This window comes from Carcharhinus amblyrhynchos, chromosome 8 (assembly GCF_965287045.1).
Source record: "Carcharhinus amblyrhynchos chromosome 8, sCarAmb.v2.hapA, whole genome shotgun sequence".
Classification (NCBI taxonomy): Eukaryota; Metazoa; Chordata; class Chondrichthyes; order Carcharhiniformes; family Carcharhinidae; genus Carcharhinus; species Carcharhinus amblyrhynchos.
The window spans coordinates 23300363-23314640 of NC_137331.1; the positions used below are offsets into that span (position 1 = coordinate 23300363).

General features: G+C 44.1%; 1 protein-coding gene across 2 annotated transcripts in view; it reads left to right on the forward strand.

Annotated features, from left to right (window-relative positions):
- Positions 1 to 14278, forward strand: part of neto1l (neuropilin (NRP) and tolloid (TLL)-like 1, like) — a 219083-nt gene that overhangs the window by 167763 nt on the left and 37042 nt on the right. Inside the window, exon 7 of one of the 2 annotated variants that reach the window (XM_080193774.1) lies at positions 8442 to 8670. In XM_080193774.1, the coding sequence (XP_080049900.1) occupies positions 8442 to 8670 (229 nt within the window). Of the gene's footprint in view, positions 1 to 8441; positions 8671 to 14278 lie in introns of those variants that run through there. The other variant, XM_080193775.1, reaches the window with a different exon arrangement.

Here is a 14278-nt window from a genome sequence, read left to right on the forward strand (position 1 = left end):
GGCCACAGGGCATGGAAGACAGCAGGGCTCCTCAACCTTAGCTGCAGATCCTGGGGAAGCACCTAGACGTGTGGGAGCATGAGGAAAATTAAGTAGTGATAGACATCGGGCTGGCACGGTGAAAGTCAACACAAATGCGGAGAAGTCACCTCTGTTTATAGTAACAAATAATAAATCGCTCCATTCACACAGCCCCCACACTGTCATTTCATGCTGCCACATTTCCCTCTGAAAGCTGACCAGGATTTTGTGCTTCCTGCAGGGAATCACCTAATGGAAAACAAATTCTAAATGCAATATCTTGAAATTTTCCCATTCGTTAATATTATTGGAGCCAAATCATGGGCTGTGTGCCTGCATTTATCTAAGAAATGATGTTGTTGATTGTACAGAAACAGATTTGGCCCCAAGTTGTCAACATTACCCATGCAGAGCTAATATCACATCAAGCATGCAGAGCGCAGTGCCGATCTCGAGGCAGATGTGTCAAACAGGCTTTTTCTGTTTCTTAACTGAATTTAAAGAAAAATAAAACTGAACAAATGTTCTAAACCAAGATCTGAGACACGATCATCTCTCATGCTCCATTAAACAATGTTTTGTTTGTGTTTAAACCTATTACCAAAGTGAAAAGATAGCACAGTTTCTGGGCCAGGTTCTGTCTTGATGAATTCACACTTTGTTGTGTGGGGGTTCCTGCCTGGAAGGAGCAAGGAGGGTAATGGATGGGGGTTGGGATGAGGGTGGAGCCTTCACTGAACATGGGATGGCCATCAAGCTGGTACCCCACCCCTATCCCAGTCCCAAGGCTTTATCTGAGTGAATTGGTGACCAGGTGTGGCCTTTCCTATCATGAGTAAAATCCCAGTGGTGGTGGAACATGGAGGACTGTAGGTGGGCACTAATTGAGAAAGTGGGCTGTCTGATGCCTGCTCTGCTGCTGGTAAAATTGTAACAAGATGGGCAGTAGTGGGTTGACACTAGGAACAGTGTTGTTGGCCTAAAGTCCAATTTTACAGCCTCTCAATCTGCCATTCTGGGAAGACGGGGGTGGGGGGGGCAACAAGATTCTGGCACAAGGGTCAGAAATTCAATTGTGACACACTCCCTAACTCAGGAGATACCAATTAACTGGGACTACTGCACTGCTGGCCATCTCCTATTGTAGCAGGCATAGTTCATCTTTCTGAGGAGGCTGCTAGTGACAGTATCATCAATGATGCCAAAAGGCTGTGAAGGAAACCAGCATACCAAATATGTAGATCGAAGCATATTCTTGCATCATTCAACCAAATACAAGCCTCGGCAACTTGCACATTCTCTTCATGTCTGCGTGGATTTCCTCCAGGTACTCCAGTTTTCTTCCACCTCATACCCTTTAAAAAGTACTCACACGAGGTCTTGGCATGCCATAACATTCAAGGCTATGGGCCAAGTGCTGGCAAGTGGGATTAGGTAAGCAGATCAGGGCCTTTTATGTGTCAGTGCAGACTTGATGGGCTGAAGGGCCTCTTCTACACTGTAGTATTCTGTGAATCTAAAGATGTGCAGGTTAGATTCATTGGCCATGCTAAATTGCCTCTTAGTGTCGGGGCATTAGTTGGGTAAATACGTAGGGTTACAGAGAAAAGATCTATATGGGCCTGATGGACCAAATGGCCTCTTTCTGAACTGTAAGGTCTCCATGATTGACCCTTTGCTAGCATTCCTTAAAGGAGCAGGTACTCAAAAGGCAGCTAAGTTGCAAAATACGTGCAGTGCTTGAAGGTGTTATGGCTATGTTCTGAATTTTCCAGAGGCGGCAGAGTGAAGCTGGCATTTCCACATGGAGGCTGCAGCAGGTACAAGGGCAGCAGTAGCAATGACAATAGGTCTGCAGAAGAGACAGCACAGAGGCCGCAGAGACAGAAAGCTGTTTGTGATATCCTCTGACAACTTGGAGCTGATGATCCTTAATGAAAAGAGGGGATGTCTGGCAGACCAGCCAGACAATCAAGCGTATCAATGTGCCTACCTATCAGCATGCTCCACCCTATTGAAATCCTAATCTAAGCCCTTTGCAACAAACCTCATGGCCTCATGACTCAACATGTGCAGATCCAATTCTGTACTAAGCCTCCAGGATACATGTGTTGCCAATATAGGAGTTGGCCCCTGTGAGTACCAGAGTAAGAGAGAGGGCCTCTTCATTAGTACTGTGCCATTGACCCCCTCATCCTCCTGTGGCTACATTGGCCGGTTAGATGGCAGGTTTCAGAGGCTGAAAGTAGGCAGTTCGGAAGATTAGTGTGGGAGAAAGCAGTTGGGATGGAAAGCATGAGGTCCATGGTCGCACCATTGGCGGATTGCTCACCTTGTTAGGTGGCAGATTGAAGGTGAGTAGGATTTAGGGGCATCAAGCAGGAGCGTGACATCATTCTCAATGTTCTTGAAGATGCTTGATCCCATGGGCTCCGTTGCTGCTGGTCCCACAATGCTGAGTGTTATCTCCTCACAGGGATCATGTGACGCAGGCATCCTTTACCCTTATTAAATCTTCTCTGATCCTTTTGTGCCATCTTGTCCTGTGAAAGCACAGCATGTTAGCATTGTCTAGCTGATAGCTAATGTGCCTGCCTTAGCTAACTAGCTGTAGGCAGAAAGAGGCGAGGCTGGTAACATTTGTAGTTTGTTTGTGCGGGGTAGATGCAGTGTTTGACTAATTTGTGCGAGTCCTGAATGACAGACAGTGCTGGGTGAATGACAATGGTTGTAGGACATTGAGCAATGTGAGAGACTGGTGGAGCAGTGCAAATGTGATGAAGATACATTCATTGATCTTGACTGCCTGACTGGAATTATTAGGCTGCCGCCTGGTCTTCAGGTCTAGACGTTGGGAGTTGGCATCCCTATCAGCTACTCCTCCTCCTTTCTGAGGGCGGTATGAGAGGGCCTTCTACCACCACCACCTCCTGTCTATCCTCCTTGCACCCAGTGCACACCTCTCCCATTCCCCCAGTCTCTTATTGACCTGTGACATTTCTCCTCCTGCTCTTCTATGCCACTAATACTTCCAATGTTACATCCATCACCCTGGAGCCCTCTCTCTGCCTTGATTTTCCAGTTTGCATCTTTGAATTCCCAGCAACATTATTCACTGCAACTTGAGATAGACTACCTTTAAGAGCAGCGTGTTGGCCACATTATACACCCTCAGCACAGTGCTGATTGGTCCTTTGCTGAGAGCATTCACCCCATGGACGATACAATAATGACAAAGATACTCTGGGAGGTATTTTATGCTCCTGGGCACGAGGGACAAGATTGGAGTGGGAAATCCGAAAGAATCCCAAAACACAATTTATGCTGGCAGGATTTCCTGGTCTATTGTCCCCGTGCCCAGCCAATGATACAATGGGAATCCCAACACTGTAGGCATTGTGAGCACTAGGGAGCAGTGTCGGGGAAGCTGTTCCTTGGGGTAGTAGTGGATGGAGGCGGTGGAGGAGGTTGGGGGGGTGTTGTGTGGGTGGGTGTTCCATGGTGGGGGAATGTTCTGTTTGCGTGGCAGGGGGAGGGTGCTCTGTGGGGGGCCAGGACGGATGGTGTTGGGTGTTCAATGGGGATCTGATCCAATGCTCCAATCTTTCAGAACCCAAATTGCTGGCAGAGTGGGCTCATTCACAGCTTACCCTGTCAATGTGACCCGCCTCTTGGAAATTTATTTTTCTGTGTACCTAACCAACAGCAGCTTTCACACTGTTTTCCCTGCCACATTTGAAAAATATGAGAAAATTCCACCCTCTGAATACCACACAACTGATAAAATGCATGCAGTAAGAAAGTCATTTACACAATGAATACTGAACCTTTGCAGCTTCAATCATACATGCTTAAATATTGGCAGTTGATCAGTTTGGAATGCACTCTTATTTGCCTGTTGATTTCAGTTGATCATGTAATTATTTGCAGCTTATTTAATTAGGATGATTGTTATGAAAGATGGACTATTTTAATTATATTGATCCGTTTAATTGGATGGTACACTCCATGTCCTTTCTTCATTATTGCAAAATACAGGTAAATTGTCAAATCCGACTGTGAGAGCCAGAGCTATGCAAGAACGGAATATTTTTATGAACTGCTATGCTTATAATTTTGAATTGTTATTAAGTGAGTAAAATGTATTGGGAAATGTGGCGAGGTGCTGCATGGGTGCAGTGACACATTGGACTAGTTGTTGGCTTTGTGGATTATCTTTTCCCACACTAAGTGTTCCAAGTGACTCTTAACCCCACTGAACCCAGTTTGGTTCAATTTCATGTATGTCCTCCTATTATTTTTAAGAGTCCCTACAGTGCAGAAGAGGCCATTTGGCCCATTGAATTTGCACCAACTGTCTCAGAATATCTTACCCCTGCCCTTACCCCACAACCCCAGACGTTCACCATGGCCACTCCATTTAGCCTACACACCTTTGACCTATGGAAGGAAACTGGAGAAGCCAGAGGAAACCCACGCAGTCAGGGGGAGAACTTGCAAAGTCCAGAGTAACCCGAGGCTGGATTCAAACCCAGTACACTGGAGCTGTGAGGCAGCAGTGCTAACCATTGCGTCACCATGCCTCTCATTGAATTAAAGTCCCAATTTCTTTCTCAAAAATCCAGCAAGATCCAAACAGTGGCACAGACTTGAGCCCAAGTTTGCTGGTTTTGAGACATCTGTTAACTCATATGCTTATTATTATCATTGTGCTTTCCAATGAATCTAAATAACGGAAAGCTCATTAAATACAAGGGCTGCTGTTGCAAATATCATTGTCAACTAATAAAGGAGGTTTATACTCTAGGAACATCTGCAATATGATCCCCATCGGGAAGGTTGTTAAGTGTGAATGCAAGGGGAAAGTAGTATCAATGAAACAAGGCAGTTGCTCGTGCTATCGAGGTTGCTGTTTATTCTTCAGGCTCTGCTGGGATCTTAGTCAGATGTACGCAGTGTTGAATGAATTGGGACACAGTTGCATCTTTAGCTATCTCCCCACTTGGTTTACCAGAAAACGGTGCTTGTGGACATTCTAAGCAAAAGAATGAAACTGCTCACAGAAGTCGGTCTCAATTAGATACAGACACAATTTTGTACGATGCTGATCCATGTTTGAATGCCGAACCCCCACTCTAATTATTGTGACTGTATTTCTTCCATTTCCCAAGATATAATACTCACTTTATGGGCCTCACAGTATAAAAGACAGTAATGCAAAACACTGAGTAGCACTAAATCAGCTGAGCTACCCAACACTTCGATGTAAGAAGAGACTTTAAAACAGGGAAAACAATTCATTAACAGTGATTGCAATCATAAGGGCACAATTCTCAGGACCAGTTTGAAATGCCTTCAAATACCATCTTGGCCATTAATTCTCATGAGACTGCCATAATGAGCCAGCGAAATTACCGAGTATGATCTTCCCAGGCCCTCATACTCATAGAATCCCTACAGTGCAGAAAGAGACCCTTTGACCCATCGAGTCTGTACCTACCCACAACCCCATCCAGCTCCCATCCCCACATCTTTTACCCACTAATCCCCTCTAACCTAAGAATCTAGGACACTAAGGGGCAATTTTAGCATGGCCAATCAACCTAACCCGCACATACTTGGACTGTGGGAGGAAACCGGAGCACCTGGAGGAAACCCACGCAGACATGAGGAGAATGTGCAAACTCCACACAGACAGTGACCTGCGCCGGGAATCGAACCCAGGTCCCTGGAGCTGTGAAGCAGCAGTGCTAACCACTGTGCTACCAGCCCTCCCCAATGATGTAATCAGTTCATGCCCAGAAAGGGCGTGAACCTGATTTCTTTAAATTCAAAGCATTTAAATATGGTTAAATGGTTCTACGCTGTTGCTTTGGGCAATATCAGGTGCTTCCCCATTCAGACAGGAATCACCACTGCTTTCCAAAAATGGGGCATGGAGGTGAATATAGCCTCCGAATGGTGGGGGATATGGCTGGGCACCCAGGGCAGGACCCTACATTTGGAGGGGGGGGTGGGGCACCGAGGGAGTGAAAATTTGTGCCTGTGTAGTGATGGAAGGGAAGGGGAGCAGAGGCTGTGAATGGGGTTGCTCATGATGCTGGCACCCTGGGTTCAGGTGACCCTGATTCCTAAGTGATGTTGGGGGGTGGGGGGGGGGAGGAATGGAGTGACTGACTATTGAATAGTTAGGAGAAGGAAGTTGGCTCTCTGTGCTCAAAGTTTAAGAGGTATTCCCATTGTCTGCTGGGGTGGGGATAGGGGTTCCCAATATCTATTGACAGTGATTGGGGTGTGGGAGTGCTTTAATCTAACTTTGAGATTGGGGTGTCCTTTAAAAAGGGTACCCCTCAGTGGAACTGGCCTTGCTGGCTCTAATTAGACCTCAACCTACCAAAATGATGGCACAAAATGCTATTTTTTGACAAAGAGTCAGAAGAGCTGGAGTGAAAACCTGGCTGTGTTTCTGGGGAGAAACATGCCAGCTTTCAGTCAGAACTGACACTTTGCCAATTTCAGCCACAGTGTATAATCAGAGAAAGACATTAAAAAGGTTGATGTCAAGTAAATAGGTTGTGAATGAATTAAAATCTTGCCCTTCGATTCAGAGTCTTAAGCCATTAGTGGTTTCAGATTAGGCAACCACAAGTTGCCTAACAAAACAATTCATTGAGTTAGTGCAATTAGATGGTTAATGTGGTCAGTTGCTCTGGGTGACTGCACTAAGCAGATTTCACAGCATTTTGACAATTTCATTGATTCAGTTCACAATGAAGAGTGGGAGGAGAATCAATGGGAAGAACTTAATAGCCACTGTAAGAGGATGAATACACACCTCCCTTTCATGCTGTAATTCCAGAGCCTAGACTGAACACACACAGATGGTGTAAGATAGTTAAGACTCACAACACAATATTCATTTAACTATTTATTTGTATACCAGTAACATACAAGTGTTAGAGCCTCACATCCTTTTCAATCAATACAAAAATTGTTTCCTTACACTTTCCTCCATTTTGGAAAATATTCACTCTGACAGTCACTCAAAGAAGAATGTTCCCATCAGTGTGGATGATCAATCCAGGGTACTCTTGCAAATCATGTTGATCCTTTAGAAGAAACCCTTCAAATGTAGGCAACAAAATATAACAAAACTTAATCCAACTTATAAATAAAAAAAGTTTAATAAAGAAACTTCATTACTCTGACACTTGAGACCTCACCCTGGGCCATTCTAAGCAATTTCACAATTCCCAACAGGTTATTTTTTTTATATACTGAAGCAGCTGACCATCATGTCATCTTGTCATTGGTTATATATTTTATTGGGTCAACTGATCGTTATAACTTGTTGCCATTGGTCACACTGCAACAGATCCAATGTTATCCATCTTGTTGACCAACCAAATAAACCAAATCAAATTAACTAAAGTAGATCCAATGTTATCATCAGTTACATTCTAACAAATCATTCCCTTGACCCTAATCACTTGTTTCTTATAGTGGAAAGAAATCATACCGATGACAATGATTGACACAATCATTCCTCCCACCCCAGCCCCCCACACCACCACAAAGTTAGCTTGTAATATGTCCAATCTTGCATCAATTCCTCATCCTGGATTTGTGAACAGTCCCACTAACGAACAAACGGGGGCTATTCTGGATTTATCAGAATCATGAGATTGGTGAATGAGTTTAACCGTCTGAAACAGTTTTGCAATTTGCATTTCCAAGGGACATTGGTGCCAACTCTGACATCTTAAAACTGCGGCCATTAGCTTGTAAGGTCAATGGTCAAGGCAGTCACTTAAATCTGGACAAGCGCATACCATTATGAGGCCTGATTGCAACAGCTATCTCTTGGCTAACATATTCATGAAGTCAGTTCATTATGCCTGTGTCTCTGAATAATTTTCAGTTCAGCTCCGAGCTTGTTTTATTTTTAAAGCTCAGTTAAAAGTCTTGTCGCTTCCAGGGATATGAAACTTGACCCACGGCTGACGATTGCCCATTTGTAAACTGCCTTTGCAGTATAGTCACTTGGCCTTTAATGTCTGCTCCTCTATAATGCGATACATTCTTGCTGAAGGGCAGGTTACTGGAATTATCTTATTTAAATACTGGAAAATGTAGAACTAGTATCTTTAAAATGTGATTGAATGGGAGTAATGTATTTTGAAATTAGTATTTTGGTACATGAGAATAGAGCGAGTGACTCATGGAAGAAGCCTTTAGTCCATTCCTTCAGCCATTCAAAGTCTCCTCAGTTCAGTAAAGCATTTTAAGTCTGCCTCCAGTATTTTTTTGGTGTGCGGGCAAAGCTATTTAATCACAGGCCAACACACGTTCCTTGGTTGAAATTTGAAGAATTTTAGTTACGAGGTTTATGTGAATGATTTCTTTTTCTCTTTCCTTAGATTTACTTGCGATTTCTTGACTACGAGATGCAGAATTCAAATGAGTGTAAGCGCAATTTTGTGGCGATCTACGATGGAAGCAATGCGGTGGAGGACCTGAAAGCTAAGTTCTGCAGCACTGTGGCCAACGACTTGATGCTTCGCACAGGGTTAGGCGTCATTCGCATGTGGGCTGATGAGGGGAGTCGGAGCAGTCACTTCCAGATGCTTTTCACATCCTTTCAAGAACGTAAGCTTCAAATGCAAAATTTGGATTGTTTTCTTGGGATTGGCACTATCAGACCCTGTTGTGCATGGTTAACTCAGGTTGCCTACTGGGACAAAGGCATCAGAAGAATCCTCTAATGTATAATGCCATGTGTGTCTGACATCCTAATCTCACGCAGAAGAGCTGAAGTAATATTGTATTATCAGGCAGAAATTTCTTTTTGATATTTCTGTTTTAATATTTAAATATGCCCTTTTACTGTTAAAAGTGACTCTAATTAGCAGTTTTCAACCAGTGATAATGGATACAATCCATCTTAATGGAATTTAATTATAAATCAAAAACAGTTGGAGGGGAACTTGCAAGTGTTCCTTCCCTTGCATCTGCTGCCCTTGTCATTCTAGATAGTCGGATTAACGGGTTTGATAGGTGCTGTTGAAGGAGCCTTGGCGAGTTGCTGCAGTGCATCTTGTAGATGCTACATGGTGCTGCTACTCTGCATCGATGGTGGAGCAAGAGAATGTTTAAGCTGCTGGGTGGGGTAACACCAAGCAGGTTGCTTTGTCCTGGATGGTGTCCTGGAGCTGGTGTCATTCAGTCAAGTGGAGAGTATTCTGTCTCCCTCCTGACCTGTGCCTGTGGACAGGCTTTGGAGAGTCAGGAGGTGAGTGACTCACAGAATTCCCTGCCTTTAATCTGTTCTTGGAGCCACAGTATGTATATGTGCCGTCCAGTTAACTTTCTGATTGATGGTCACCCCCAAGATATTGATAGCGACGCATTTGGTGATGTTAATGCCATTGAATGTGGTGGGGAGATGATTACATTCTCTTTTGTGTATTGCCTCGCACATGTAATGTTACTTGCAAAAGTGAAGGTGTGTTGTGTTGTGTAAGGTTGTTGAGAAAAAGGTTTTAGCCCTGTACTTGAACGTATATGCTGGGACCTGATATGGTTAATCATAGAGATTACCTCATTATTCACAATAATTCATCACTACTTTGTTCTTATCCATTGCTTTGTCTATAATGTGCCCAATATTGTGTTTAATATGCTGATAGTTCTGTTGTAGCAGTACCTAAGGTATTACAAATGTTGGTCCTAACACTGAAAGTCTTTAAACTTGATAGTAATGGAAGAATGATGGATGCGTTGAGTCACAGATTTACAGTTGTGGTGGCATAAGGTTTTGCTGCTGTTAGTTTATAATGCCCGATGAAGATTCCGTTTTAGGGAGCTTGGTCTGTGCGTAGCATTTTACACTTAGCAGAACAGTCATTCTGCGCGACACGTCCTTGACGTAAGAACAAGATTTTGTCTTTTTCTTCTTAATTCTTTCATGAGATGTGACCGCCACTGGCAAGGGCAATATTCATTGCCCATCTCTAATTGTGCCTGAACTGAGTGGTTTGGTTGGCCATTTCGGAGGACAGTTAAGAGTCAGCCACATTGCTGTGAATCAGGAGTCACACATGGCCAGATCAGTTAAAGGTGGCAGGTTTCCTCCTCTATAGGAGTTAATGAACCAGACATATTTTTACAACAATCAATGAAAATTGTAATGGTTACCATTACTGAGACCAGATTGTTTTAAAATCCAGGTATTCCTTTGTATTCTAAATGTACTAATTACATTTACATAACTGCTATGGTAAGATTTGAGTCCACTCCCCCAGAGCAGTAGACAGTGCCACTGAATTAATAGTTCAGTGACATTATCACTACAACACTGGCTTCATCTTCACAAGGATAATCCTTCTTATACAATTATGCTTAGTATGTCATTAACGAATCCGGGATATAGTCCGGGCTCACTTCCCTTCATCCCCTCGCTTGTTGAAGTCCCCTATCTGACACACTGGCACTGTCAGCCTGGCACCCTGGCATTGCCCACCAGGCACTGGGCAGTACCAAGAGGGCAAAGCCTCATGGGATAGGGCCCGAGGGAGTGAGGTCAAATGGGACAGGGCCTGAGGGGCGTAGGACCACGCTGAGTGGGAGGTGGGGAGAAGCTCCGTAGAGGGTTTTGAAAGCGCGGGGGTGGATGACCAGCGAGGCAGTCACTTGCAGTCAGTTGGGACTGTGATCGGGGGCGTGGGGTTAATGTTCAAGGCAACAATTGGGGGAGGAAGGTGGAGTGGTGGAGGCTACCTCGCTGAATATATTTAAGACAGGGGTAGATAGGTTTTTGGTAGGCAAGGGGATTAAGGGTTATGGGGAGAAAGCGGGAAAGTGGAACTGAGCCACTTCAGATCAGCCATGATCTTATTGAATGGCGGGGCAGGCTCGAGGGGCTCGATGGCCTACTCCTGCTCCTATTTCTTATGTTCTTATGGGGGGGGCAATGTTCATGAGGGAGTGGGGGGAGCGGATATCACAGTGCACAATATATTGGGAGATCAGGGCACCTGATACCCCTGGAGCTCAGCAGCTGGCCTCACAGGTGGGCTAAAACCCCACCCCTCTGACTGGCGAGATTCACATTACAACCTCTGTATTGCACAGAGTACCATAAATTACCATTACTTGTCTTGCTGAAAAAACGGGTGAGGAAACTTCTCGTTTTCTCGCCCATTTTACACTTTGAACCTTTTGGAGAGAATTCCTCCAGATATGGACATGGTAGCAAAGTGGTTAGCATTTCTGCCTCACAACGTCAAAGACATAGGTTCAACTCTGCCCTTGGCTGATCGTCTGTGTGGAGTTTGCACAATCTCCCCACGTCCATCTCAGTTTCCTTTGGGTACTCCAATTTCCCCCCACAGTTTAAAGATGTGCAGATTAGGTGGATTGGCCATGCTAAATTGCCCTTCAGTGTCAGGGGGATTAGCAGAGTAAATGTATGGGGTTACAGGGATAAGGCCTTGATGGAATTGTTGTCAGTGCAGACTCAATGGGCCAAATGGTCGCCTTCTTTACGGTAGGCATTCCATGATTCTATAATATATGCAGAAAGATGTGAAAACTATAGAAGGAAGCCCCAGGCATCTCTCTGATCATTTTAAATAAAATTAATGAAATACATAACAATAAAGTCAACCATATTCACACTTAACTAAGTCAATAGCTATGCACATTATCCCGAAACCTGCCCAGTTCCAAACCCTTTTATTTCCTTTGTTTCAGAGCTTATTCTCCCCAAACAGCAGCCCATAGATCTTTAAAACTGTAGGCAAATTCCAGTAATGGTTACCACACTGGGCACTGTAATCTTTCTCTGGGTTGTTTCTGATGTTGGGCAGACCAAGTGATAGTTCAAACGGGCTTTTTTCTACCCAGTTTGCTGGGAGTTTGCACAGCGTTTTTCTGCTGTGGGTTGAGTTCTCAAAACGTGCCTAGATTGAAACTGTCCCTGATATACCAGTGCCCCTTTTGAACTCACCTTATCTGAACTAATCTTCTCATAATTCACTCTTACTTACCTTCATTTTGTGAGGTTACCTGTTAGAATGTAACCATAAAATTTACACCTCATCTTTTTTGAACTTTTAGCATCTTATTCCAATCCTTTGATATTCTACTCCCCATTGTTATCAACTTGTCTTACATAAAGAATTAAGTTTCCAGGCTTATCAGCATCTCAGAGCACTAGTTCCAGCAACCTACCAAACTGTCTCCACCACTATGCACTTCCGTTTTTAAGTATTAAACAGAAGCATATACCCAGCAGAGCACATTCCCAATCACTGGGTTTCTGTGTTTTTTCATACCATTACAATTTCCTGAGGAGGAGAAAATTTCTGTCCATTCAGAAGATTGCGAAATGGATGAGGATGAAGAGGTTCCCAATGACAGAACAAGTGGGAGATGTAACCAGGAAGACCATCTTTTTAAATTCACTAGTGGGACATGGGCGGCGCTGGCTGGCCAGCATTTAATACCTATCCCTCATTGCCCGAGAGCAGTTTAGAGTCAACCATATTGCTATGGCTCCGCAGTCACACACAAACTAGGAGCAGGAGGAGGCCATTCCGCCTGTCGAGCCTGCTCCACCAGTCACCTTAATCATGGCTGATCATCAAATTCAATATCCTGATTTCCCTCTTCCTCTCGTATCCCTTGATCCCTTTATCCCCAACAGCTATATCTAATTTCTTCCTGAAATCAGACAACATTTTGGCTTCAACTACGGTCGGTGGTAGTAAATTCCATTGATTCACCATTCACTGGTTGGATAAATTTCTTGTCACCTTTGTTCTAAAAGGTCCTTATCCTCAAACTATGACCCCTAGTTCTGTAGGCCATGTAGGCCAGACAGGTAAGGATGGTAGTGGATTAGATGGGTTTTTTCTGACAATCAACAAGATTTCATGGTCATCAGTAGATTCTTAATTCCAGATTTTTTTAAATAGAATTCAAATTCCACCATCTGCTATGCAGGGTTGGAACCAGGTTCCTCGAGCATTAGCTGAGTTCTGGATGAATAGTCTAGTGATAGTACCATGATGTTGATGCCTCTTTGACAGTTAATACCCCAAGGTCATCACCATCGCCAGAATTGTGTAGATTCTCATGAGATCCTCCAATACCGAAATTGCCATCAACCTATCCCTGGTGGGATATCCTGTCTATTAGGATGCTTCCACTTCAAGAACCTTGTACATTGACTGCACAATTGTTCAAGGGACTGCACCCCCACCACCAAAATGTGAAGGTTCTGGGCAAAGTTGTGTGGGGCTGCTGGAGCTATCGTGCCTTGTCTCTTCTGTGTGATATTCTATGAATAAAACTGTAAGATGAAAGGCTGTAAGCCACTTTGATTACAATGCTCTCATTCACTTTTGTGAGCTTATTTTTATCACATCATCAGTGATTACTGTCAAAGTTTGGTGGAGAAAATGTCTCTGCAAATGTTTCCTACCACATATGTTAATGCAGCTGTGACTCAAAGGTAGCATGCTGTGCTTCCTGACCACTGACAGCCCTACTAGCTTACTCCCTCTCAGTCACATTGTTATGCCATGACAGCTGTGAAGGACCTGGCCAAGGTTCAAAAGTGTGGGCGCATCCTAATAGATAGATGGCAAGAGGGCAAGTGGATGGGATAATGAGCATGGTACTGTTCATCATTCATCCACCCACTGAATGTTGGCAGCTAACTACATGACTACATGAGATCTGTACACAGTAGTGATGGCGAGGTGATGCCATCTCTATGCTGTGTCATGAGAATCAGCCCTTTGCTTTCAGTCATTCAGTGGAATACATTTTGAAAAGGCAGCAGCACTGACGTTTCTCCCATAATAAACACCAGGTTAAAGTCCAACAGGTTTATTTGGTAGCACAAGCTTTTGGAGCATTGCCCCTTCATCGGGTGAGTGAAGAGTTGTTTTCACAAACAGGACGTACATAGACACAGACTCAATTGCAATATAATGGTTGGAATGTGAGTCTTAACAGGTAATCAAGTCTTTACAGGTACAGACAATGCGAGTGGAGAGAGGGTTAAGCACAGGTTAAAGAGGTGTGAAATATCTCCAGCCAGGACAGTTAGTGAGATTTTACAAGCCCAGACAAGTCGTGGGGGTTGCAGGTAGTGTGACATGAACCCAAGATCCCGGTTGAGGCTGCCCTCGTGTGCGGAACTTGGCTATCAGTTTCTGCTCGGCGATTCTGCGTTGTTGTGTGT